This window comes from Podarcis tiliguerta (genome assembly GCF_965153285.1).
Source record: "Podarcis tiliguerta genome assembly, chromosome: 1".
Taxonomy (NCBI): Eukaryota; Metazoa; Chordata; class Lepidosauria; order Squamata; family Lacertidae; genus Podarcis; species Podarcis tiliguerta.
Genome location: NC_139534.1, coordinates 55,033,791 through 55,057,534, shown reverse-complemented (window position 1 = coordinate 55,057,534; position 23,744 = coordinate 55,033,791). Strand labels below are relative to the sequence as shown.

Here is a 23,744-nt window from a genome sequence, read left to right as displayed (position 1 = left end):
TTCACATTAAGAATGGACCTCCGGAACGAATTATGTTTGTAACTAGAGGTACCACTGTACTGTTCTTGTTTGCATTGTGGAAGGTGGAGACCAGGCCTCACAGTACAAGAGAGAGAGAGAAAGTGCTGCTCCCTGCTTTCAGATGTGATCTGTGTACAGCTTAGACAGGGCTATTGCATGAAGCCACTGAAGCAAGGGTTGGGGCAGTGAGACTGACATTGTGGTCCAAGCAACAGATGAAATTACACTTTCCTAAATACATGCTGCATATGGCCAGGCAGACCTTTTTCTCAAGGTCTCTCATGGTCTCCTTTCAGTTTGGTAAGGTTATAAAGGGGAAGTTGTGGGGCCTGGGGCATCCTCTCCTTTGAGCCAAAGTAGACTCCAGAGCTTACTGGAGACGGTTAGTGGAGATGTTTCAAACCAGTACATTGATAGAGATGACTGCAGGAACCTGTCCATTGTGAGGCTGGAATTAATCTCATTACAGACAGCGCTGCAAGATGCACTACTTTCGTCTGAGTTGATTTTAGCATTCCTAGCCCTATTTGTGGCCAGTATGCAGAGGGAATCAAGATTTTACAGCAAAACCATCTGGATCTCGACTGCATCAGATGACAATGCTTCACCTTGTTAATGGAAAAAGGTGTTAAAGAAACAGTTCAGCAGTAAGTTAAGAATTACCGTATCTTAACAGGCTTTGTTAAGGACTGGAAGGCACAGATGAAACCTCACTGAGCTCAAAAGGACTGCAACCATTCTCTCTCTGGTTTTTCTCATGTTGCAGCTGAGCAGCAGCCCTGACCTAGCAAATGTCATCAAAGTGCAGGCAGGTTTTTTTGTGATCAGGGTTGAAGCTGCACTGTTCTCAAAAAACAAAAGAGGTTCTTGTTTGAAAGGAAGCGGCTCCTGCAGCTGTAGATCAGATCAGGCAGATACAGAAGATGGAAACTATTGAGGTTTACTTTGACACGAAAAGAGGAAAAGAAGCGAGCTGCAGGTGAAGTGGAAGGCGAGCACAGCTTCTTCTTGCCCTATAAGAGAGCCAGATTAAAGATGATAGGAGCCCCAAGGCTATTTGGGTTTGCACACAGTGGGGAGCTGACTCAGATTAAAAGACCCCTAGTTTGGCTTGTGTGGCTTCCTCTATGTATTTTTAACATCTGCTTAAATTGCCACCTGGTAGACTTCCACACTCCAAAGTATGTTACAGTTAACCCAAGACCTGTAAAGCATGCTGGTACGTTTTGCCTAGTTATTTCTTTCAACTGTCAGCAAGGCAGAACTGTTGCTTAGCACTTAGCACTGCTGCACGGAACATTCTGGCACACCAGTAGAGCATTGTGGGTAAAAAGTCACCTCTTGTCATGTCTGCCAGATGGGTTATGCCAGAAGGATTTGGGGGACCCTTGGCATTTTAGTGGCAGCTGGGCAGCAGTTGCCCACCGTTTTAATTTACTCAATCATACATTTTTTAGATCTATAAGGGCATTGCATTTTGGATGCATTAAAAGGGCAGGGGACCACTACAAATGGGTGCCAAGCTTCAATTTCATTCAAAAGTGGCACCAGCCATCTCGAAAAGAGCAGGTCAGTGAGAGGCAGTGCAGGTGGGGCTGGCTGCTGAGGGGCTCTTCTGACCCCCTGGAGCCATTAGCTAGTACCTGACTTGGTACTGGGCCTGTAGGCTGGTCATGCAATGAGGTGTTACCATCAGCATGCTGACACCATGCTTTCATTTCTCTCTTTCCCCATAGGCAGAAGTGAAATTCCAAGGGAACTGGGTTATTTTTTTGGGTGGTGGTGGGAGCATCCAACTTTCACCCATCTTTTTCATCAGAGAGCAAGGCTGCTTGCTTTTCTCTCAAAATCTCCCCCTACTCACACAAAAACCTGACACAAAATAAATGCACAAACTCCAGCAGCAAATATTAGGAGGGTTTATTAAGAATACATCTAAAGAGAATAAAGGGAAAAGGCAAAGAAGGTGCTTAAAGAAAATAGCTTAAACTTTAATGAAAGAAGCAAGCTTATTTTCTGGAGTCATATACTCACACAATACAAGGGTCACCTCAATAGTAAACCCATGCAGCAACATTGATGGTGAGGAATGAGGGACCACACCATAGTTATGTCCTTCTATGTTGATGGGGTTCAAGGCTTCATGACTTTGAGTGACAGAGGCTGCAGGGAGGGACAACCTATGAGATGGAGTTGCAGGTAAGCAAGAAAGTAGGGTTATGACCTTTTTTGTAGGGCTAGAAGATGACATAATCAAGGTGTCAATGGCAAAGAGATGCAGCTACCAAAATATCAACTATTGCTGGAGTGATTTAGCTTCTCTGCTTGACAGCAGGGTTTTTCAGCTTCAGAGGAGGAGGGAAAGATGTGGTCTGTCTGCCTCTATGAAATGGAGGTTGAAGGAATGGTATGTTTTTAAAGAGACAGATGTGGGTAGGATAGGTTTCCATGACAACCCCCCCCAGTTCAAATGTCATTTCAGCCACAAACTCACTTGGCAAAACTGGTCTTGTCTCAGTCTCATCTCCATTTTGTATCTGAGGAACCTATGCCCCAGTTGTGGCACTCCCTCCAAAAGCAGGTTGGGCTGGTGCCTTCTCTGTTGGCCTTGAGATGGGCAGGCAAACCATTTCATTTATATTCTACCCTCCTCAAGGTTGCACCCCCAATTTTATCCTTACAACTTTTTGAAGCTGAAAGGTTGTGATAGGCCTGATGTCACCTGGTGCGCTTCACGGTAGAGTGAGGATTTGAACCTAGATTTTCCCAGCCCTAGTCCAGCACTCGAACCACACCACCACAATGGCTTCCACTAGGACCATTTGTCCCATCACCACCTGCCTCTTCCCTACACCAGTTCTAATGCAAGTATCCCTTTGTAGTCTCATCCCCATTGACTATGGTGATGGTGTTTCTGTGCATGTCTAGATATCTATCTATATCTCTAAAATATTCCAGTATGTTTGGGGGAATCTGCTCATCCACCTGCTATGTTCTTCTTTCCCTTGCCACTTCTATTGAGAACTTGGAATGCAATGTGCTGCAGGCCCATTTTACATTGGCTCCCAGCACAATTCAAAGTGTTGGTGCTAACCTTTAAAGCCCTAAACGGCCTCGGCCCAGTATACCTGAAGGAGCATCTCCACCCCCATCTTTCTGCCCGGATGCTGAGGTCCAGTGCCGAGGGCCTTCATGGTAGTGGCGCCTGCCCTGGGGAACACCCTCCCGTCAAGGAAATAAACAACTATCTGACTTTTAGAAGACATCTGAAGGCAGCCCTGTTTAGGGAAGTTTTTAATGTTTGATGTTTTATTGTGTTTCTAATATTCAATTGGAACAGCCTAGAGTGGCTGGGGAAATCCAGCCAGATGGGTGGGGTATAAATAAATAATAATAATAATTGTTGTTGTTGTTGTTATTATTATTATTATTATTATTATCAAACTGATTAATGAACACAGGAGCATAGGGAGGCTGAACAGTCTAGGCAGCAGCTCTCCATGAGTTTCTGGCAGGGGGCATACTCAGCCCCACCTGGATATTGGACATCCATCTAAATACAAAGCAGATGCTCTACCACTGAACCACTACAGCCCACATCCAACATGTGAAGTGCATACAATCCCAGAATGAATTAGATATGGGTGGGATTTAATGGATGGAAGGTATCTATGCATGAACATTTGGGAGAGGTTGTGTGCCTTTAACAGGAGCTGCTTCTGTCTCTTCCCCCCAAACAGAGATGCCGCAATGAGGAAAGGGGCACATGAGGAGCTTCCCATCTTGTTGGATTAATAATTCCCAACACAGTCATGCGGAGATAATAAAATCTTGTTCTGTTTATTGTTACACAGGAAATTTGCTCAAGGAAAGGAAGAACTCAGCAGTTTTTCAAGTGACCAATGTAGGTCCTCAAGAGTGAAGAGCAGATGAGAAGGAAGATGGAAAAACGTCAGAGAGGAAACATTGAGGATCCGCACTGAGAATGGCCTCCAGCTGCAAGCGGATAAGTTTCTTGACTGGAGGAAGAGCTAATGCTTCAATACTATCAGGAAGACACAGAGCCTCTCCACAGCTCCATCAGAGACCTATAAAAGAAAGGGATTCAATGGTAGTAACCCAGCAAGACGATGATCATCAGCGCAGGATGCACCATCAACTCTGTGTGTACATATATGAAGCAAAGCAGAGCAATGTGCGGAAGGTTCTCAAATTTCTGAGTTAAATGGCACCATTAACAAGGCATCTTGAGCCAAAACAGACCCTGAAGCATTCTGTGGCTTGGGAAAGGCTCAGAGTTCAAGAGGGGAGGGAATACAGAGCTGGCAGAGGGATCTTTTGTTTTGATGGACAGGTTTTGGGGAGGGATTAAAAACAGTGTTTCTTTTGTTCCCATGGATTTACTAATTCTTCAATGCAAGTTAATAGAGAAATCTCCATTATACCGTAAAAAATTGGGGAGGGGAGTGCACCTCACATCAATGACCCTTGGGGTAATGGGATCCTTACTGGGATGACAATTTTCCTTTGCTCCAATATTTCCTGTAAATTCATGTTCTTTCCCCCACTGCAGCTATCGTTCTGAAATTTGGCAGGCTATTTACCCCCTTAGAAGCTATGGCCACGCTTGCAAATTCCATCTAATTCTGGTAGAATCTGAAAATTTAATATACTTTTCCTTTGTCCCCCCCCCTTTAAAAATCAAAATGTAAAGATGCCCTGCCTGAAAACACCTGGATTTTTCCTGCCTACAATTTTGTAGGCTTAATGGACTCTGGAGGGGCCCCTATGCCTGAAAACTTTATCCATTTCTACAAAAAGGAAAACAAGTTATAGCTGTTTTTAACTTCCCCATTGTATTGGATGGGGAGTGGGAAACAAATTTAACAAATCTATTTGGGTCTCAAATAATTAATGACACAGAGTGGCTCCAAAACAGAACAGGCAGCTTCCCAAACCTACAGATACAAGCTGAATCTTGTGACCGATGCACACCCCTACTGTTTACATATATCCTGCCAAATTGTTCCAACTAGGTGGGTAGGGGCTTTCATTATATACTTTGGATGTTACCAGGGCCTCTGGATACATGAACAATGGTTCCCTGTGGCCAAGGAAGGTGTACCCTTCAGATTTCAGTAAGTAAAATGGGTCTCGTACCTGTTTTCTTCTTACAGGCTGTGTAGATTCCCAGAGCAGTACCATAGGCAAAGCTCTTAACCACCAGGAGCAGGAAAATGAGCTGCCCTGTATGAAGGCTGCTTTGAAACTCCAAGACAGTTGAGGCTGCTGTGAGAGAAAATGGAGAGAGAGTCAGAGGCCCACTCACCTTCACCATGAAGGACATTTCAGACTGGCATTTTTAAAGCACACACACACAACAACAACAACAACAACAACAACAATAATAATAATAATAATAGATAATAAGGGACATGGGTGGCGCTAAGGGACGTGGGTGGCGCTGTGGGTAAAAACCTCAGCTCCTAGGGCTTGCCGATCGAAAGGTAGGCGGTTCGAATCCCCGCAGTGGGGTGCGCTCCCGTTGCTCGGTCCCAGCGCTTGCCAACCTAGCAGTTCGAAAGCACCCCCGGGTGCAAGTAGATAAATAGGGACCGCTTACTGGCGGGAAGGTAAACGCCGTTTCCGTGTGCTGCGCTAGCTCGCCAGATGCAGCTTTGTCACGCTGGCCACGTGACCCGGAAGTGTCTCCGGACAGCACTGGCCCCTGGCCTCTTAAGTGAGATGGGCGCACAACCCTAGAGTCTGTCAAGACTGGCCCGTATGGGCAGGGGTACCTTTACCTTTAATAATAATAATAATAATAATAATAATAATAATAATAATAATAATTTATTATTTATACCCCACCCATCTGGCTGGATTTCCCCAGCCACTCTGGGCAGCTCCCAATAGAATACTGAAAACACGATAAAACATCAAACATTAAAAGCTTCCCTAAACAGGGCTGTCTTCAGATGTCTTCTAAAAGTCAGATAGTTGTTTATTTCCTTGACATCTGATGGGAGTGCATTCCACAGGGCGGACACCACAACCAAGAAGGCCATCTGCCTGGTTCCCTGTAACTTCACTTCTTGCAGGGAGTGTCTGGGCTGAACGATGGGGGGGGGGGGTGGAGATGCTCCTTCAGGCATACTGGGCCAAGGCTGTTTAGAGCTTTAAAGGTCAGCACCAACACTTTGAATTGTGCTTGGAAACCTACTGGGAGCCAATGTAGGTCTTTCTAGACCGTGTTATATGGTCTTGTTGGCCACTCCCAGTCACCAGTCTGGCTGCCTCATTCTGGATTAGTGGTAGTTTCCGGTTCACCTTCAAAGGTAGCCCCACATAGAGCACATTGCAGTAGTCCAAGTGGGAAATAACTAGAGCCTGCACCACTCTGGCTGCAGTTTCCACCCTAGCATTCAAAAATGAAGTCTAGAACCTTATGGATACTTCATTTGTTTTTGTAAACTGTCCTGAAGGCTCTATTGAATTACATGGTATATATTTTAGATAAATAAATAGGATGCGCTATGCATCTTGTGGGAAGGTATTCTTTCTACCAACACCTAGCATACAGTAAAGTTCGCAACCATTTAGGAGCACTTCTAATTATATTTGGGAGAGGCAGAAATGCTGAACCCTTAGGGAAATCAGCCTCCAGTTGTGATAAAACAGTCTCCCAATCCCTCCCCACCTTTGCTTGCTTGTTTATCCATCAGGGTGACCATACACAAATCCAAATTAAGGCAACATCATAAAATAAAATAAAAATTAATCAGAAAACTAAAACAGCAAAGAGAAACATCCCTGTTTTGACCATCTGCTCCTGAAGAAATGTTTGCTGCTTTCCCTTTAATCAGCCCTGTATTCTCAACCTTTGACCACCAAGAGGAAGAGGGCACCTTCTGGCTACTTCCCCCATTATGTAGGATCTCTAACCTGGTACATGTAATTGCCTCCACCCTAGTCCTTGCTTACCTGGCTGCTGGCTCGGCTCCCTCTCCATCGACCCTTCAGCCTCTGCTATGTTCCCTTGCCTCACGTGGCATGAGTACACGTGCCTCTCTTGCCACTCTGCAGCTGTCATGCTCAGGCGACTGGAAACCCCAAAGTTGCATGTGCCATTCAGGGTGCGGACGGGGTCGGTGGCGAAAGAGCGGCGAGTCACCTCTTGTGCATCACGCTTCCAACTCACATCAATGGGCCATTCATAGGGAAAGCCCTGGGCCACACACACGAGTGTGACATGGTCCTTGTGGCACACTGGACCCAGAAGATGGACAGTCGGCTGTGAGCGTTGACAATTTTTATCTGCAAAGGGAGAAGATGTTTTCTTTGTTCCAAGAGGGCATGTAATAAACAGAAGGCCCAAGCCGATCAGCCCCGTGATAGGTGTGGGTGGCTGGGGAATGCGTGTGCCTGTTCAGTGAGGCCATCATTGCTGCCTTAAAAGTCTCTATAATAAACCCACAGATAAGCACTTACTCCACATGACTTGATGCTGATTAATTATACCATTTTAATCAACTTGGGAAACAAAACAAAAAAAGGTGGTTTAAAAAGGAGATTTAAAAGGTGCAATGGCAATCTTAATTCAAGTGCATTAGGCTTCAGTCCTATGCATGGAGGTCTATGAAGTACATGAGAAACAGGATTTTTGTTAAGGTTAGTTAACCTAGATATGTGATTTTCTAAAGGTGGTACCTCTCTGCTTCAGTTGTGATATTATCTGTTTCTTTCTGCTGTGCCTGCCTTTTAACACACATATACATTGTCTTACTCTATTTTAAAGACAATCAGACTTTTTAGCCTGGGTATGCACCATGCATTGGAAGCCCCCCCCCCCCCAAGATCCTGGAAACTGTAGTTTACCCCTCAAGGAAGTATAATTCACAGTACCCTTAAATTACAGTTCCTAGGATTGTTTGGGCATTTTTTTTGGGTGCTTTAAGTGTATGGTATGTACATAGCCTAAGTCAGGGGGTTGCTTCCCAAGCATGTGCATGCAGATACACAATTATTGTTACTGCATAATCACTTTCTATGGGAAAATGGTACTTATTGCCAGCTGTGCTGCAGCAACAAGGCCTACTTTATTCCTGTAATGTTGGTGGTGCTATACAGGCAAGTTTAAAATGTGAAACTGCACATGGTCTGAGTAGTTCTATTTTAACCACGGTATTTTCTTTTTCTTTGGGTTTCACTCTAACCTATCAGGGATGTTGTAAATCATGGGCCGCTGAAGAGAAGTGTACATTGTGTGCATCACAACTGCAGCACATGGCTGTGGGGAGCCCATAAGACCAAATTAAGTTTAAAATAATAAAGCATTCCTGGTTTGAAACAATTTGCTCAGCTGGCTCTCAATGTCCCCGCTCTCAGGATCCGGAGGAAACCTCACCATACTAACAGAAACCAGCAGGTATACCTCCCACCTGGCTTCTCTTCCCCGTTCCAGCTAATGGATCTCTTTCTGAAGATTCTAGTCCTCGTGGATGCCGAGAAAGAGCTTCTTTGTTCTGGAGCTTAAGCTTTCATTGGCTCCCATGATGAAGGTAGTAAATTTTGGCTTTGTTAGTGGACTGCAATCTTCGCTCCCGTCCCCCGCTCGCCCCGCTCGCGGTGCTAGTGCTGCTCAGGGAACTTTCTTGTATCCGGGAATTTTCTCTCTCTACTGGATCCACTTTTTGTGCCCCGAGCATTTGGACTCTGACCTGGCTAAACACTCCCTGATGGGCTGTCGTTGTTTGGGGATGGTTAGGATCTCCACCCCCAGGAGCCCCAAATATTTATTTAGAGCCGTTGCAAGGCAGAAAATGCAAACATCCATTCCTCCACTCCAGCCATTTGGAGCGAACTGGAAACTCTTTTCGATATTTTAACCCCCATCCCACGTGCCTTTTTTTTAAAGGAGAGCTGGGATTTGAGACAGCGGCTGGATCTGGGCTCCCTCGATGGCGATCTGTGGGGGTTTTTTTAGCAGGATTGAGAAAGGAGGCAGGAGCAGAGTGACTAGGGCGGGGGGAGGATTCGATTTTGTGCCTTGGGTGGGGAAAAAGCCGATCTGGCTCGAAGGGACTGTCATGACCCCCCCCCCATCTAAATAAACTTCCCACCCCCAATTGCTGCCCATCTGGATCTTCTGCCGCCGCCCCACCCGTCGAAGAGACCGAATCAGCCTTGTTCTAATGGGAAATAATGAAAACGGGGTGGCCGGTGGGGTGGCCGTGGAGGTGAGAGCCCCCTCCCCGCTCCCCCCCAACCCCGAAGGTGGACGCGAGCGCCTTTCGACTGACCTTCGACTATGAGCTGCGTCCCAGTATCCGCGAAGTAAGCTTGCTCACACAGCACTGCCGCCTCACGGGCCCCCCTTGCAAAATCTTCCCGGCTGCTCCCGGCCCTCCGGGACGGCTCTTTCCTCGCCCTCCGGCCCTCCTTGCTCTCCGACGGCGAAGCGTCCTTTGGGGCGGCGCTTCAAGCCAAAGGCGGCCAGGGAGCAGCCGGACGAGGGCTGCCCAAGCCCCTCGGGGCCGTCCAGTGCCGTGGAGGGCTGCGAACGCATCTCGCTCGAGAGGGAGACCCTCTAGACCTCTCCGGAGCACCTCGATCTGTCACGATGGCCCCACAGCGGGTTTTTTCTCTGGGGGCAGCCGCTTGGGTTTGCTGCCCATTCCCTGACCCCTCCATCGCCTCCTCCAGGCTCCCGTCGAGTATTGGGCGCGGCGTGTATCATCGTGGCGCTGTTGACACAGCGGGACGCGATCGCACAAAAACTCTCTCCCTGCTCTCCCGGCAGCCTGCTCCCTCCCGTCCGGTCTCTCGAAAACCAGAGGCACTTGAGGCGGCTGACTCTAGTGTCCTGCTGGACCAGACCTGGCGATGATCCCCACTTGCGCCCCCGACACCTCCTTCTGGTTTCTCCAATCGTCTGCCTTCCAGTCAGCTGGGAACGCTCCGGATTGAACAGCCGCCCCTCGCCTCGGCGTTCTTGAGCCCAGATTGATACCGATCTGGAGGCAGCTCCCTTCCATTTCTGCTAGGAGGTCAGTCAAGTCCCGCTCCGCCCAGCCGAGTAGCCAGCCGCCCTTCTTTCCGCAGCCCTGAAGGCGCCGTGCAGCAATTGCTCCTTCGCTCGTGGCTGGAGAACACCGCTCTCTTGCAGGGAGGGGAGAGGGAGTCTCTTCTCAACTTACTTCTCCAGCAAGAATCTGCTCCCTACTCAAACCTTTCTGCCTCCCATTCGAAAGATCGCTCGGCTGAGTGTCCACATCTCCACTTAAAGTTGCGTCTTAGGACCTCTTTATAGCTGAGAGTGAGCCCTACTGAACACAACTTACTTCTGAGTAAATGTGTGCAGAAATGCATATATTCGGGAAGCACTCTTGAAGCCCCAAGTAGTGTTGCCAACTTTACTTTTACTGATCTTACTCTTGTGTCTTTAGCCGCTGCAGCTGACTTGACACTCAAAAGCATTAAGAGGACGGCGCTTTCCTCAGTCCCATTCTGTTTGCATCCATTCCTACTGGCTCCGATTTCAATAGGACTTGCTTGGCAGCTTGATTCCATGTGGAGTTAAGTACATCTGAACTCCCTGGTTACACCCTTTTGGAACCAAACAAAGGATATGTGTAGTGAAACAGCTGGCAAAGAAAGAGTTAAGTGTCTATAACCCTGTTTTAATAAGCAACACAACACAAACTCCAGGGATTATTCCAGGGAGGAAAGGGTTAATTATCTTCTTCCTTGTGTCCAGCCCCCCTTTTTTCCCTTGTTTTTGTTTTGCTAGACCCTTCAAGGAACCCAAGTTTTCATTTTTCTTAGAGCAGAAGGTTTTTGTAAAGGCACTCCCTGAGATTGCATCACAGTGCCCCCCTGTATAGCACAGTGGTAGAATACTTTGCAGAAACTCGAGAATCCGGTCATGTTTCCTCTGAAGGTAGTTCCCTTAGATTCAGGGGACCTCACTTCTATAAGTAAGCACAGAGGTACCCCTTCCTTTTTGCAGTTCTCCATGGCAGGACTCCTGTACCTCAAACAGATTCACAACAGACAGGGGTTTATCAGCCGCCTCTTTAAAAGGCAGTGTGTCTCAAGAGAGAGAACTGGCAAAACTTAGTGCAGTCTTTCTTAATCGGGTGCCTTCCAGATATTTAGGATTACAATTCACATTAGCCCTAGTCAGCCTTAATAAATTTCCAAATTTCTGGGCAGCATGAATGAGACTGAAGAGCTGCAAAGAGAGTCCTGCTAATTCATGGGATCCTCTAGTTAACTGAGCTGTAATTTCTGTGAGCCACCCTGAGATCTACAAATGAAGGTTGGTATTCACATTTTATAATAAATAATTTCCTTGACCCCCCCCCCCCTTTTAACATTTTGCTGTTAAAGTTCCGTTTGTGAACTGCTGAGAGTTTTCTTCTGAAATGTGAAGTGGTGGCAAACACACCAGAGATAAAACATCTGGATGTAATTCCAATACAGATGGAAACTGGGAAATCTCTCTAATTAAAAGGCTTGCTGAAAAATGAAGTTCATTAGAAGCTGCCAAAAAGACAACAGAGGTGGCACCTGCCTGATATCAAACAGGAGAGAGCTTCCATCACAAGGAAAGTCTGATCCCTCTGTGGTGTGGAATGGACCTCCTGCTAACATGGGATCTGCAAGAGGCCTTTACTTTCTGAGCCCAGGGATCAGTTGGATAGATAAGGGCTGAGATGATCAGCTCCAGCAAGAAAATTAGCAGCATTATAAAGAACAATGTGTGTGAGGCAGGAGAGGGTTTGTTAGGGTGGCAGAACCAACAGGATTGTCCATTGTAACACTCAGCCATATGAAGACACATGGGTCTCCACATGAGATATTTGATCCACCACTGTTCTCTCTCTCTCTCTCTGTCTCTCTCTCTCTCTCTCTCTCTCTGTGTGTGTGTGTGTGTGTGTGTGAGAGAGAGAGAGAGAGAGAGAGAGAGAGAGATATTAATTGTACAGAGCTGGCCTGTGGACACTGAGTATACAAGATGCCTTGCTAATAACATGTGGAAAGTAATGCCCCTAATGTACAGAGAGGATGTGTTTCTCAGCAGCACATGGAGAGACGTACAGTATTATTGTTTGGTTTTATGACAGCTCCTGGTGCTGCTACAATCACTGTGTCCCTAGAAGCACAGAGATATTGCCCTGAGTCAGTAAGTTGGAGGGCTTTTAGGTACAAATATACTTTTGTGCCAACCCGTTTGCCACTCAGACGACTGTTCAGATCGTTTTTTGGAATCTCCTCCAATTTGTCTGAAGTAGAGTAAACAGTCCCAAGGTGCTCTAGATTAATCTCTCCAGGGAGTTGGCGGTACCAGTAGTAATGATAGGTATTTTGATGGACATCGCAGCTCAGCTCCAGGGTCTCGCCTTGCCGTTTGTTGGCCAGTGGTGGGTGCTGGGTCACTTCCACTCCAGAGGTGCTGGCTACTAGACCTAGGAGGAGAGAAACGATGTCTTGTCAGTGAGAGATGATCATCAGGTACTGAGGCAACCTGAAGCAAGGGGAGACAATAAGGGCACTAACTGTCTTGGAAGTGGCACCTGAAAATTAGCTGAGGGTCCAAATGTGCCCTTGGCCTCACATCCCCAGGTACTTACCACCCTGCAGGGTCCAGAGGGAGAAGAGCAGGTGTTGGAAGAGCCCACAGCGGCACTGAGGCAGCCCTGCCGCCATCTCAGCCTTGAAGCAACTGCCAGTGGGAGGAAAACGGATGCTGCTGGTTTCCTCTCTCCCTCTCTCTCTCTCTCTCTCTCTCTCTCTCTCTCTCTCTCTCTCGTGTGAAGAGGATTTAAAGGGAGACATTTTCTCTTTATTTAGCTTCTATCTTCCATTCAAAGGCAGCTGGGCACAAATAATGAGCAAGATGTCATCTATTAAACCACTGATTCACACCAATTCATTAATGGTAAAACTGTTTTTATATATTTAAATAACTATGATCTATGGCTGCCCCTCAAGGTGTGACCAGCTCTTTCAACTTCTGCATGTGACTGGCAAGAAGCGAAGGAAGCTTGGCCCTTCATTGAAACTCCCATACCAGAAAAAGGCAGCTTGTTTGCTGCTCATCCAGCTGTTAAAGGAGCATTATGGTTCCTCTGGGCTTCAGAGAGGCAGAAGCCATGGGCGGTGGCCCATTGGAGTGAATGGGGCATAGTGTCTGCCCTCAGCCTGCCCTCACTTGCCTGCTTCTTTGCTTACAGCCAGTTCAGGTAGCATTACTGGCTGTACACATCCACCCACCCTCACCCACACCCTCAGTGTTGCATTTGAGAGCAGAGAGATAGAATCATAGAATCGTAGAGTCGGAAGGGAACCCGAGATCCGTCTGGTACAACTTTGTGCAATGCAGGAATCTCAATACACAGTTCCCCTCTCTTGCAGCAAGAAGAAAATGAGCAGAAACATGAACGAGGATCTGTGCGAGGAGCTGAATTGTTGGGGAGGCAGAAGTATCAGGATTGCACCCTGTGATTCACACATGTGCGGGGTGGATCTCTGAATCAGGGGTTTGGGACTGCTTGTGTTAGCTGTTCTTGTGTCAGAGAGAGAGAGAGAGAAAGGAAAGAGACTGACAGACCCACAGACAGTGACTATTTGAACAGAGCTCCTTGTGGGCCCTGAATATACACGATGCCTGTTTGTACAGTGGTACCTCAGGTTACATATGCTTCAGGTTACAGACTCTGCTAACCCAGAAATAGTGCTTCAGGTTAAGAACTTTGCTTCAGGATGAGAACAGAAATTGTGCTCTGGCGGTGTGGCGGCAGCAGGAGGCCCCATTAGCTAATGTGGTGCTTCAGGTTAAGAATAGTTTCAGGTTAAGTATGGACCTCTGGAACGAATTAGGTACTTAACCTGAGGTACCACTGTAGTGGGAAATGTGCCACTAATTTATAGAGAGGACATGTTTCTTAGCAGCACACGAAGAAGTGTAATATTGTTTGGTAGTCAGTTTTGTGACAGCTCCTGAGGCTGCTACAGTCACTGTGTCCTTTGAAGCACAGAGATACAGCCCTGTGTCATTAAGCTGGAGGTCTTTTAGGTACAAAGTTGTTTCATTGTCTTTCCGTTTGCCACTCAGCCGACTATCGAGGCTACCTTTTGTGTCGTCCTTTAAATCGCTACTATAGGTGCTGAACGTCCCAAAGTATTGTAGCTTTGGCTCTCCAGGTTGCTGGCGGTACCAATAGAAAAACCAGTTTACTTGGTTGACGCCACAGCTCAGCTCCAGGGTCTCACCCTGCCGTTTGCTGACCACTGATGGGTGCTGGGTCACTTTCACTCCAGGGTTGCTGGTAACTAGGCCTAAGAAGAGAGAAATTATATTCCATCAACGAATAATAGTTGATCACCAGGGACTGTGGACACCCTGAACAAAAGGGAGACAGTCAGTGGACTAGCCCTGTCCTGCAAGCGGTTTTTAAATAGTAATAGGTCAATGTGTTCAAATGTGCCCTTGGCCTCACATCCCCAGGTACTTACCACCCTGCAGGGCCCAGAGGGAGAAGAGCAGGTGTTGGAAGAGCCCACAGCGGGACTGAGGCAGCCCTGCCGCCATCTCAGCCTTGAAGCAACTGCCAGTGGGAGGAAAACGGATGCTGCTGGTTTCCTCTCTCTCTCTCTCTCTCTCTCTCTCTCTCTCTCTCTCTCTCTCTCTCTCTCTCCCTCTCCTAAAGGAGGACACCAATGGCAGATTTGATTTGTGTGTGTTTATGTTTAGTTTCTATTTTCCATTCAAAGGGAGCTTGGCACAGATCATGAGTAAAAGTTATCTGTTCAATCAGCAATTTACACCATTGCATCAATTTTGAAACTGTTTTGATATATTTAAGAAACTGCCCAATGTCCAGATTATAAATATAGTTCAGTGTTAATGAGCTCCAGAAAACTCTTCATTGGGAAACACCTGAAGTATGAAACTGGATCTGAATTCAGTTATGTTTTTTGTGAATTTTAAAATCAACTTAGACTTGACTGGGGGAATGTGAGCCAAGTGAAAGTGTGGTTAACAACAACAACAACAACAACAAAACAACAATTTATTTATAACCCACCCATCTGCCTGGGTTTCCCCAGCCACTCTTGTCAGCTTCCAACAAAATATTAAAAATACAATAAAACATCAGACATTAAAAACTTCCCTAAACAGGGCTGCCTTCAGATATCTTCTAAAAGTCAGATAGTTGTTTATTTCATTGACATCTGATGGGAGGGTGTTCCACAGGGAGAGCGCCACTACCGAGAAGGCCCTCTGCCTGGTTCCCTGCAACCTCACTTCTCATATTATTTTATTATTTATACCCTGCACATCTGACTGGGTTGCCCCTCTGGACAGCTCTGGACAGCTTCAAACTAACATAATAACATAATAAACATTTAACTTTTTTTATTTGAAAAACTCTCCTATACAGGGCTGCCTTCAGATGTCTTCTAAAAGTTGTATAGTTAACTTATCTTTTTGGCTTGGTGGGCCACATAACTCCATACCTTCGGATAAAAATAGGGACACCCTAAGGAAAAGCAGGACATTCCAGGATCAAATCGGAAACTGGGAAGGAGCATTATGACTCCTGTAGGCTTCAGACAGTGGGAGAGAAGCAGTGGAAGGTGGTCCATTAGGGTCAATGGGGCACAGTGACTCACCAACCAGTGGCGTAGTGTGGGGGGTGCAGGGGGGCCCGGCCGCACCGGGTGCAACATCTGGGGGTTAGGGGGCGCAAATCCACAGGTTAGGGGGCGCAAATCCACGGGTTAGGGGGTCCAAATTACTTGCCTTGCCCCGGGTGCTGACAACCCATGCTACGCCACTGTCACCAACTTCAGTCTGCCCTTAGCCAGCCCTCACTTGCCTTCCTTCCTACTTACAACCAATCTGAGGGGTGTGTGGGTGTGTGGCTACCAGCTTCTCCCTCCTTAGTTTCACCCTGTGTACACCCTCCTGTTTCCTCTGCATCCAGTGCACTCCCAACACTGGTCTTATAAGCAGTGTACACACAAGGATAGTCACTATCCATATTTTTCCTGTATCCGTCCTGTTGTTTCTTATGAAATACTGTGTTTGGTGCATTCCCCCTTCCCCTGCAACCAGCTTTGATCTGTGCTGAGAAAAAGAACGACCTGGCTGCATATTAAGTTGGTAATGTGTACACATCCTCAGTGTTTCCTTTGTAGAAAGCAGCAGGGAAGAGGACGGGGGACAAAACTAGACAACTTTCCACCTGTCATTGCCTCTGTCTCTGTTGCCCTCTCTGCCTTATGCCTTGACAGACCCAGCGGGCACCAACCACCACTGGAGACAAGCAGGGACTAGAGAAGTCTGTTTGTAGCAAGAAAATGAAATATCAGTAATGATCTGTGTGAAGTGTGGGGTTATTGGGGTGGCAGATGCAGCACAATTGTGCCTCGTGACTCTCAGGCACATGAAGAAATTTGGGTTGTGGGTCTCCCCATTAAGGCCTTTGAACTGCTCCTGTTGGCTCTCTAGGTGTGAGAAACAGACAGAGACAATTTGGACAGAGCTGGACAGTGGGCCCCCAGGATACAACATGCCTTAATGGCATCCCCTCATACACAGAGAGGATGTGTTTCTCAGCAGCATGTTGAGAGACGTACTGTTGTTTGGTAGTCAGTTTTGTGACAGCTCCTGGGGCTGCCACAGTCACTGTGTCCTTTGAAGCACAGAGATACAGCCCTGTGTCATTAAGCTGGAGGCCTTTGAGACTCAAATTTGCTGTTCTGCCGTCTCGTTTGCCACTCAGACGACTATCTATTTCGCCACCTGGTTTCTCCTCCAATGTGTCTCCCTCTCCAATCGTAAATGGTTTGATAACCCCAAGTTGCTTTAGGTTTGTGTGTCCAGGGCGTTGGTGGTACCAGTAGTACTGATAGTTGTCTACATCAGCGTTGCAGCTCAGCTCCACAGTTTCGCCCTCTGGTTTGATGGCCAGTGGTGGGTGCTGGGTCACTTTCACTCCAGAGACGCTGGTTCGGAGGCCTAGGAGGAGAGAAGTGATGTCCTGTCAATTAGTAAGAGATCACCAGGGACTGTGGACACCTTGAATCAAAGGGGAGACAGTCCTGGAAGTGGCATATGAAGATTAGCTGAGGGTCCAAATGTGCCCTTGCCATTTATTTACGCCAGGTACTTACCACCCTGCAGGGCCCAGAGGGAGAAGAGCAGGTGTTGGAAGAGCCCACAGCGGGACTGAGGCAGCCCTGCCGCCATCTCAGCCTTGAAGCAACTGCCAGTGGGAGTAAAACGGATGCCAGTGGTTTCCTTCTCTCTCTCTCTCTCTCTCTCCTACCCTGTCTGTGTGTGTATATAAAATAAGGGGCCCAATGACAAATCATTTTTAGGTTTAGTTTCTTGTTTTCATTTCAGTGCTCTCTTGATACAGCGGTACCTCTGGTTACGTACTTAATTTGTTCCAGAGGTCTGTTCTTAACCTGAAACTGTTCTTACCCTGAAGCACCACTTTAGCTAATGGGGCCTCCCACTGCCGCAGCACTGCCGCCGCATGATTTCTGTTCTCATCCTGAAGCAAAGTTCGTAACCCGAGGTACTATTTCTGGGTTAGCGGAGTCTGTAGCCTGAAGTGTATGTAACCTGAAGTGTATGTAACCTGAGGTACCACTGTAAAGAATTTACAACTCACTACAGTTCAATTAGCATTGTTCTGAAATAGTAACATTATTCTCTAACACATGTGGTGAAGGTGTTCCTCCCTATGTGAGGGTCTGCATTCTCACAGGAATACAACTTGAAGATGTAGAGGATCTTTTATATGTTGGGACATTGGGCCTCCTAGAGTACTAGCAGCTTATGTAGAGAGGAAAAGGAAGCCAGAGACAAGAATCATCAACGCAACAGGCAGGTTTCTTAAAGAGGAAGGAATCTAAAACATTTTACTTAGAGTGTTGTATGCAAGCCAACCTCTTATTCACCTCTCTGCCTAACCTCCCTCACAGGGTTGTTGTGAGGATTAAATGAGAATCGGGAGATCCAAACACTCCACCATGAGCTCCTTGGAGAAAATGGTGGGACCTAAATGCAATTAATAAATAAAATAAAGCGATAAACATTATCAATCATATGCAAAAGTGTTTTGAACAGACACCCGATGCCTTTCTAGTTGTGTGAGTGTGTGGCAAAGGAAAGTGTGGAAGGAGACAAATAAAACAGCATTATAATTCAGTTCCGGTGGCAAGTTTGCAAAGGAGGGTGTCCCTGTGATAATCTGGATGCCGAAGGAAGCAACATTTTTGGGTGCACAATGATAGAGGTTTGAGAGCAGAGAGCACAAGGCGAGTTGCCAATTTTGTGCCTTGTTCAGAGCTCCTTTCTGCATAGGTTTGATGCCTGGTTCTTGCAGCAGGACTGTGTTATATTTGGGCATGGGCCCAAAGGCGACAGAAACTACTGGGTGCATTTTTGTGTCGCTGAAGCAAAAGGAAATCATGTGTTTGGTGAGGACATGCAACATTTCCCGTCCCTTTCATGGCAACTGGTGGATCATTTCAAAACTGTGTATGCAGTGAAAGCTAGTCTATTAGGGCAGATGGGGCTCTGCTCCACCAACCTCAGTCGGCCCTCAGAGTGCCTCCACCTGTCTGCCTTCTTACTTATAACCAGTCCAGAGGGTGGCGTCGTCTGTCAACTTCTTTCTGCTCAGTCTCTCTGTTGCCTTTGCAAAACTCAGCAGGGAGGAGGATGGAGAAATAACTAAAATTAATTTGCTCTGCCAGTCATTGGCTCCTGGCTCTAGCTCCACCTACTGTTGGCCTCCATCCCTTTACCTCCACCAGTCCTAATGGACATCAGCCACCACTGCATATGCCGGTGACAGTATATGGGGCAGTTGATGGTTTGTTCAGCCCCAGCATGAGAGGGCAATTGAATTAACCACCACACCTTCTAAAAAAAAGAAGAAGATCAGGCTGATGATCACAGTGAACAGCTCTGTGAATAGGAAAGCTGGGGGCCATGCCAGCAGACCCAGTGGACTCCTAGAAGGTAGAATAAAGCCTCTGCCTGGTAATGGGGATGGGCAGAAGTGAAAGGAGGAGCCTGATCTAGACTGGAACCTTAGTAAAGATGGAAGGGAAACCCTCATGTGCTTTAATCCCTTTAAATCAGTAGGACTAGTTAACCATGACTAGAATGGTTGGGAAAATCCAGAGTGGTTGGGGAAATCCAACCAGATGGGCGGGGTATAAATAATAAATTATTATTATTATTATTATTATTATTATTATTATACTAATGCAGGCACTGCTGATTTCAGTGGGACTAACACACAGCACAGGCAGATTTAGGGGAGCACAACTGGTTGGCCTGCACTGGACGCTGAGCTGAGAGGTTGCCACAGGGGCACCATGACAATGATGAACAACGGAAGGTGAGAGGTGGGGTACCTAATTCTGGCATTGCACAGGGCAATCCTGAAATTTTACAGCCCAAAGTCTGCCACTGTGCACCACTTATTTAGTCTGGATCCAATGCAACACATCTGATTGCTAAATTACTCTTCAAGTGAAAAAGTAGTTCTGACTGTCAGATCCTCGGTGCGTTCACTAGAAAGTTGTTTCTGTTCATCTGAGGGAACTTACAAACGTGCTCAGTTAGTCTCCTTCAAGTAGACCTTTCTAATATGCAGAGTGAGTCCGACTCAATTAACTGGAATTCAGTGCCAGCTAAGTAGAATTGAGCTGTATTGTCCCATCGAAACAACAGGAGCAACGGTTTGTTGTGACTAACTTCAGCTGGTTCAGGGCTAATAGGTTTGATCTATCAAAGCTTTGCTTGCTGATTAAAATTCCTCCAGACTACCAGCAGGAAGATGCCTGGCTTGAGAACCCTGCTGCTGTAGAGGCAATACAGATGTGTGGCTGTCTCCTCTGTGCCAGATGTTAAAGGCAAAACATAAGGATGACTTTTCCTAACAGTTTGCATCCTACCCTAGCAGATGCTTTGCACTCTGTGTGGGGGTTTTTTAATAAAAAAAACATGCTAACAAACTCCTGTCAATAAGAAGCACAGGCAGCTGAAAGTGACAGCATTAGTGATATATATATATATTATATATATATATTATATATATATATATATATACACACATATATATGCATGCTAGGTTGAAATACATGTCAACACATATTTTAAAACAAGTGTTTCCATAATAGTGATGGAAGTTGAATATGTTCATTTTTTAAGCCCTTTTGCACATTGCTATAATAGGAAAATTCTGTTTTCCCAAAATTGAGGAAGACAATGTATTTTTAAATGGCTTTTCCTTTTCTGGCAATGAGCAGAAGGCATATTAAATTTGAGCAAGTTTCCTGACGCTTAAGAAACTGCCGCTTTCAATCTGTATCCTCGGAAAACGCACCTTAGTTGAGATTTATATATATATATATTGCAATAAGTGTATGCATATTTCATAGGATACACAGTTAAATTCCAGATAGCATTTTTCTGTGTTAGTTGACACAGTTAAGAGGAGAGCTTTCCTTCCCGGCAACAAATCCAGACTAATTTGAAAAATATGGCAGGGAAGACAGATGTGGGAGCTTCAAAGCACAGTATGAGATTCCCAGCTGGAAGGGTCTCTAGTAAGCAGACTCACTGTTCTGCAGGTGGGATTCAGTTGCAAATTATCGCATGCAAGTGGATTCAGCACTCTTGCATAATAACAAACTTGCTTCTTCCCCCCCACCCCAAGACAATCAAACTTTCTGAGATAAGTAAAGTGATGGGGGAATACACTAGAAAGTATGGGGTAACAATTGTTTGACAACCTGTTGTATAACCTCCTCACAAACAAATCTGGATGAATCATAGAATCATAGAGTTGGAAGAGACCACAAGGGCCATCGAGTCCAACCCCCTGCCAAGCAGGAAACAAATGCTCAATAAACAGGCCTCTGGAAGTGACTGATGCAAAGGTTCAGTTGCCATGCTTTAAGAGGTGTAGCTCCTGTCCTGATGTCAACAAAGGGAGCTTGAGGCTGCTCCATTCTCAAGGCTTTACTGACCTGTAATATGGTGGTGGGCTGTCTCGACTGACATGGAAAGCCCTGTGTAAGAACAGGCTGAACCCCCTGTCACTTAGGATAGGAGATGGTCAGCGAGTCAACATTGAGAGCCTCTGTGGTGCATGGATTATCAGTCGTAGTATCAACATTGTGGGGTTTTGGGTGAAAGGGGTGTGATGTTTACATGGCACGCTCTGGCGCCACCCTTAGACTGGTTCTATATTTGTTTTGCCTGTTAATGACTTAAGGGGGTGAGTGGGTGCTGTTTTAGTTAGTGTCATGGTTCTAAAAGGGTGATAGGAAATAAGTCCCTATTTTGGTTTGAGATCTGTGTGGCTATGTAGGAATGGTGGGGGTTGGCGAGGTGAGGATGGGTGTGTGTACTTGGGGTAAAATTGTATGGGTGAATTGGGCAGGTCTGTAGGAAGGGTGAGGGAGGGGAAAGGTAGTGGGTATTGAAGGTAGGTATTGAGTGTATAGGTATGGGTGGGAGGGGTCGGCGGATAGGTGTGGGAGGAGTGAGGGGATTATTTGGGCTTATCCACTGTATATTTTTGTTGTTGTAATCTTTATGTATACCGCTTTGAAACTTGGGTGATTGAGTGGTTTATAAATAAGTGAATAAATGAATAAACCCATCTGTGTGTGTCCTGCTTTAAGTGCCTGTTCGCAATATGGACTTCTATTTTATTTGAGAGCAATTGGGTGAACCAAAAGATAAGGCTTGCACCTCTTCTGTTGATGGTTGTGGCTGGGCTTGTCATATGTCCTCTTTTTCATGGGTATGTAAAATGAGAGTCATAGTTAAAAGTAGAAGCCGGCAAATATGTCCTCTTTTTTGCTCTTCCAAATATGGCAACCCTATTTAGTCACCTGTTGCCCCTGAGCACAGAGTTGCACTGAGTTTCCCTTCCTTTGATCTCCTTCTGCTATGAGGGTTAAAACAATGACAACAATGGTGATGGCATGTCCCTGGGCTCTCCTCAGCACAAACATATAGATATAATAATAACAACTCTCTCTCTGCTTGTGTCGCCTTGTAAATGAACCTTCTTCAGCTTCATGGGGAAAGTGGAAGGAAGAAGCTTGTGGCTGCCATTCACTTTTTCATCTTTCTCTCCAGCTGAAGCCCAGACATGCTGGGAGGCTGGGAGCCTCAATGGTGCCCCTCTAGAAGCTTCACCCAGGGCAGGAACCCTGGATAAACTACGCCACCCCTTCCAGTCACAGCTGTGTAAGATTCATAAAGTCCAGAGTCTAGAAGTACCCCTTACACCTTTGCATCCGTTCCACACCTTTGTAATGGACTGTTAAGAATAGCATATACTTTTCCAGCAGCATTTTAGTAGGTTTTGAACCCTCGTTATTCCAGTTCCTAGTGCAAAGCACTACAGTGGTAGCCTATACTTTTTTGTGGATGAGCCACTCACCATGCTTGCATGGAGAAAGTCTCCGGAGGCTTTCCTCTGACATGAACTCAACTAATCTCTAAACCCATTGTGTGCTACTAATTCTGCACTGGCGGAAGGGTTGCTTTCAGCACTGGCCCTGAGTGAGTGAGGCTGCGTGCGCTGAGCTGCCTTGTGTCCCCCCGAGGCAGATGATGGCACCAGCATGCCCACTAGTTGTGGGAAGTGATACTGTATGCACATGATATTGGGCATGTGCCAGCAGCACAAGGGAGGAGCTGGGGCTGTTTGACGCTGGCGCTCAGTTTTGCAGCAGCAGCAGTTCCTGTCTGTCTCACCGTGTCCTTTACAGCACACAGATACAGCCCTGTGTCACTAGGCTGAAGACCTTGAAGAACAAGACTCATGTTCTTCCCCTTCTCCAGCCATTTCCCATTCAGCCAGTCCTTTGGGTTGTGATCAGAGATCTCCTGCAGCTCATCACCATGATAATACAAGGTCCCAATAGGCTGTAGCTCTTTCTTTCCGGGTAGCTGGTGATACCAGAAGAAATGGTAGGAGTTGCTGCTGCCAGAAAGTGAGCATTTGAATTCCTGTCTCTCCCCTTGGAAGGAGCTGGCAAAGGGGGGTTCCTGGGTCACCTTCACTGTGGCTCCACCACTCAGTAAAGCTGAGGAGAAGAAAATGAGAAAATCAGGGAGGGAATGTGAGAGAGCTGTCCCTGGGGAGAGAGCTCAGCCAGAGAAGTGCCACTGCACAGCAGTGTTTATTCCATATTTCAATGAACAGGGATATCTAAGGATGGAAAGTGCCCAACTTACCACACCACAGAGCAACGAGGAAGAGGAGTTTAGTGGATTCTTGGTAGCACTGAGCTGGGGCTGAAGCCATGTCAGTCTGGGGTTGAGAGAGGAATTGGCAAGAACCTGGAAGCCACTTCACTTCCTGTCATGGGTGCAGGTGTTCATGACAGGATGTCCTGCCCACACAGAGGCAGGGTAATACTGCTTTCTGTTGGTTCTGAGCTGAGCAAGAAGCTTAGAGCAGATTCTAATCCACCATCAAAACCACCTCAAAATGCCGTGATAGAATGAGCAAGCTTCTGCAATTCTCCAGAATTCTTCATCAAGCTGGGGGTTAGAACTAGGTGGGAAGAAATGGGTGACTTGATGCCAAAGCTAACGGAGTTTGCATGGAAGCCACAGGCTTGAAGTGGAACATGGGAGGCGATTGTAGGCT

At 46.5% G+C, this 23,744-nt stretch overlaps 1 protein-coding gene and 1 long non-coding RNA gene across 5 annotated transcripts; one reads left to right on the top strand and one right to left on the bottom strand.

Annotated features, from left to right (window-relative positions):
* Window positions 1-3,834: 3,834 nt before the first annotated feature.
* Window positions 3,835-23,744, bottom strand: LOC310678394 (immunoglobulin lambda-1 light chain-like; the record flags this gene model as incomplete). 4 transcript variants are annotated; one of them, XM_083442317.1, is made up of 6 exons in its annotated part: window positions 3,835-4,109; window positions 5,182-5,307; window positions 7,006-7,338; window positions 9,324-9,384; window positions 16,725-17,056; window positions 23,327-23,744. In XM_083442317.1, 6 exons carry the CDS (start codon window positions 23,394-23,396, stop codon window positions 4,102-4,104), a joined length of 930 nt encoding a protein of 309 aa, XP_083298443.1. In that variant the 3' UTR covers window positions 3,835-4,101. The 4 variants fall into 4 exon arrangements, with proteins under 4 accessions (XP_083298443.1, XP_083298442.1, XP_083298444.1 ...); XM_083442316.1 differs by lacking the exon at window positions 23,327-23,744 and adding an exon at window positions 17,212-17,298; XM_083442318.1 differs by lacking the exons at window positions 16,725-17,056; window positions 23,327-23,744 and adding exons at window positions 12,175-12,494; window positions 14,545-15,330.
* LOC310678423 lies at window positions 10,638-12,957 on the top strand. The gene is made up of 2 exons (XR_014511757.1): window positions 10,638-11,344; window positions 12,652-12,957. It is a non-coding gene; the product is annotated as an uncharacterized lncRNA (long non-coding RNA).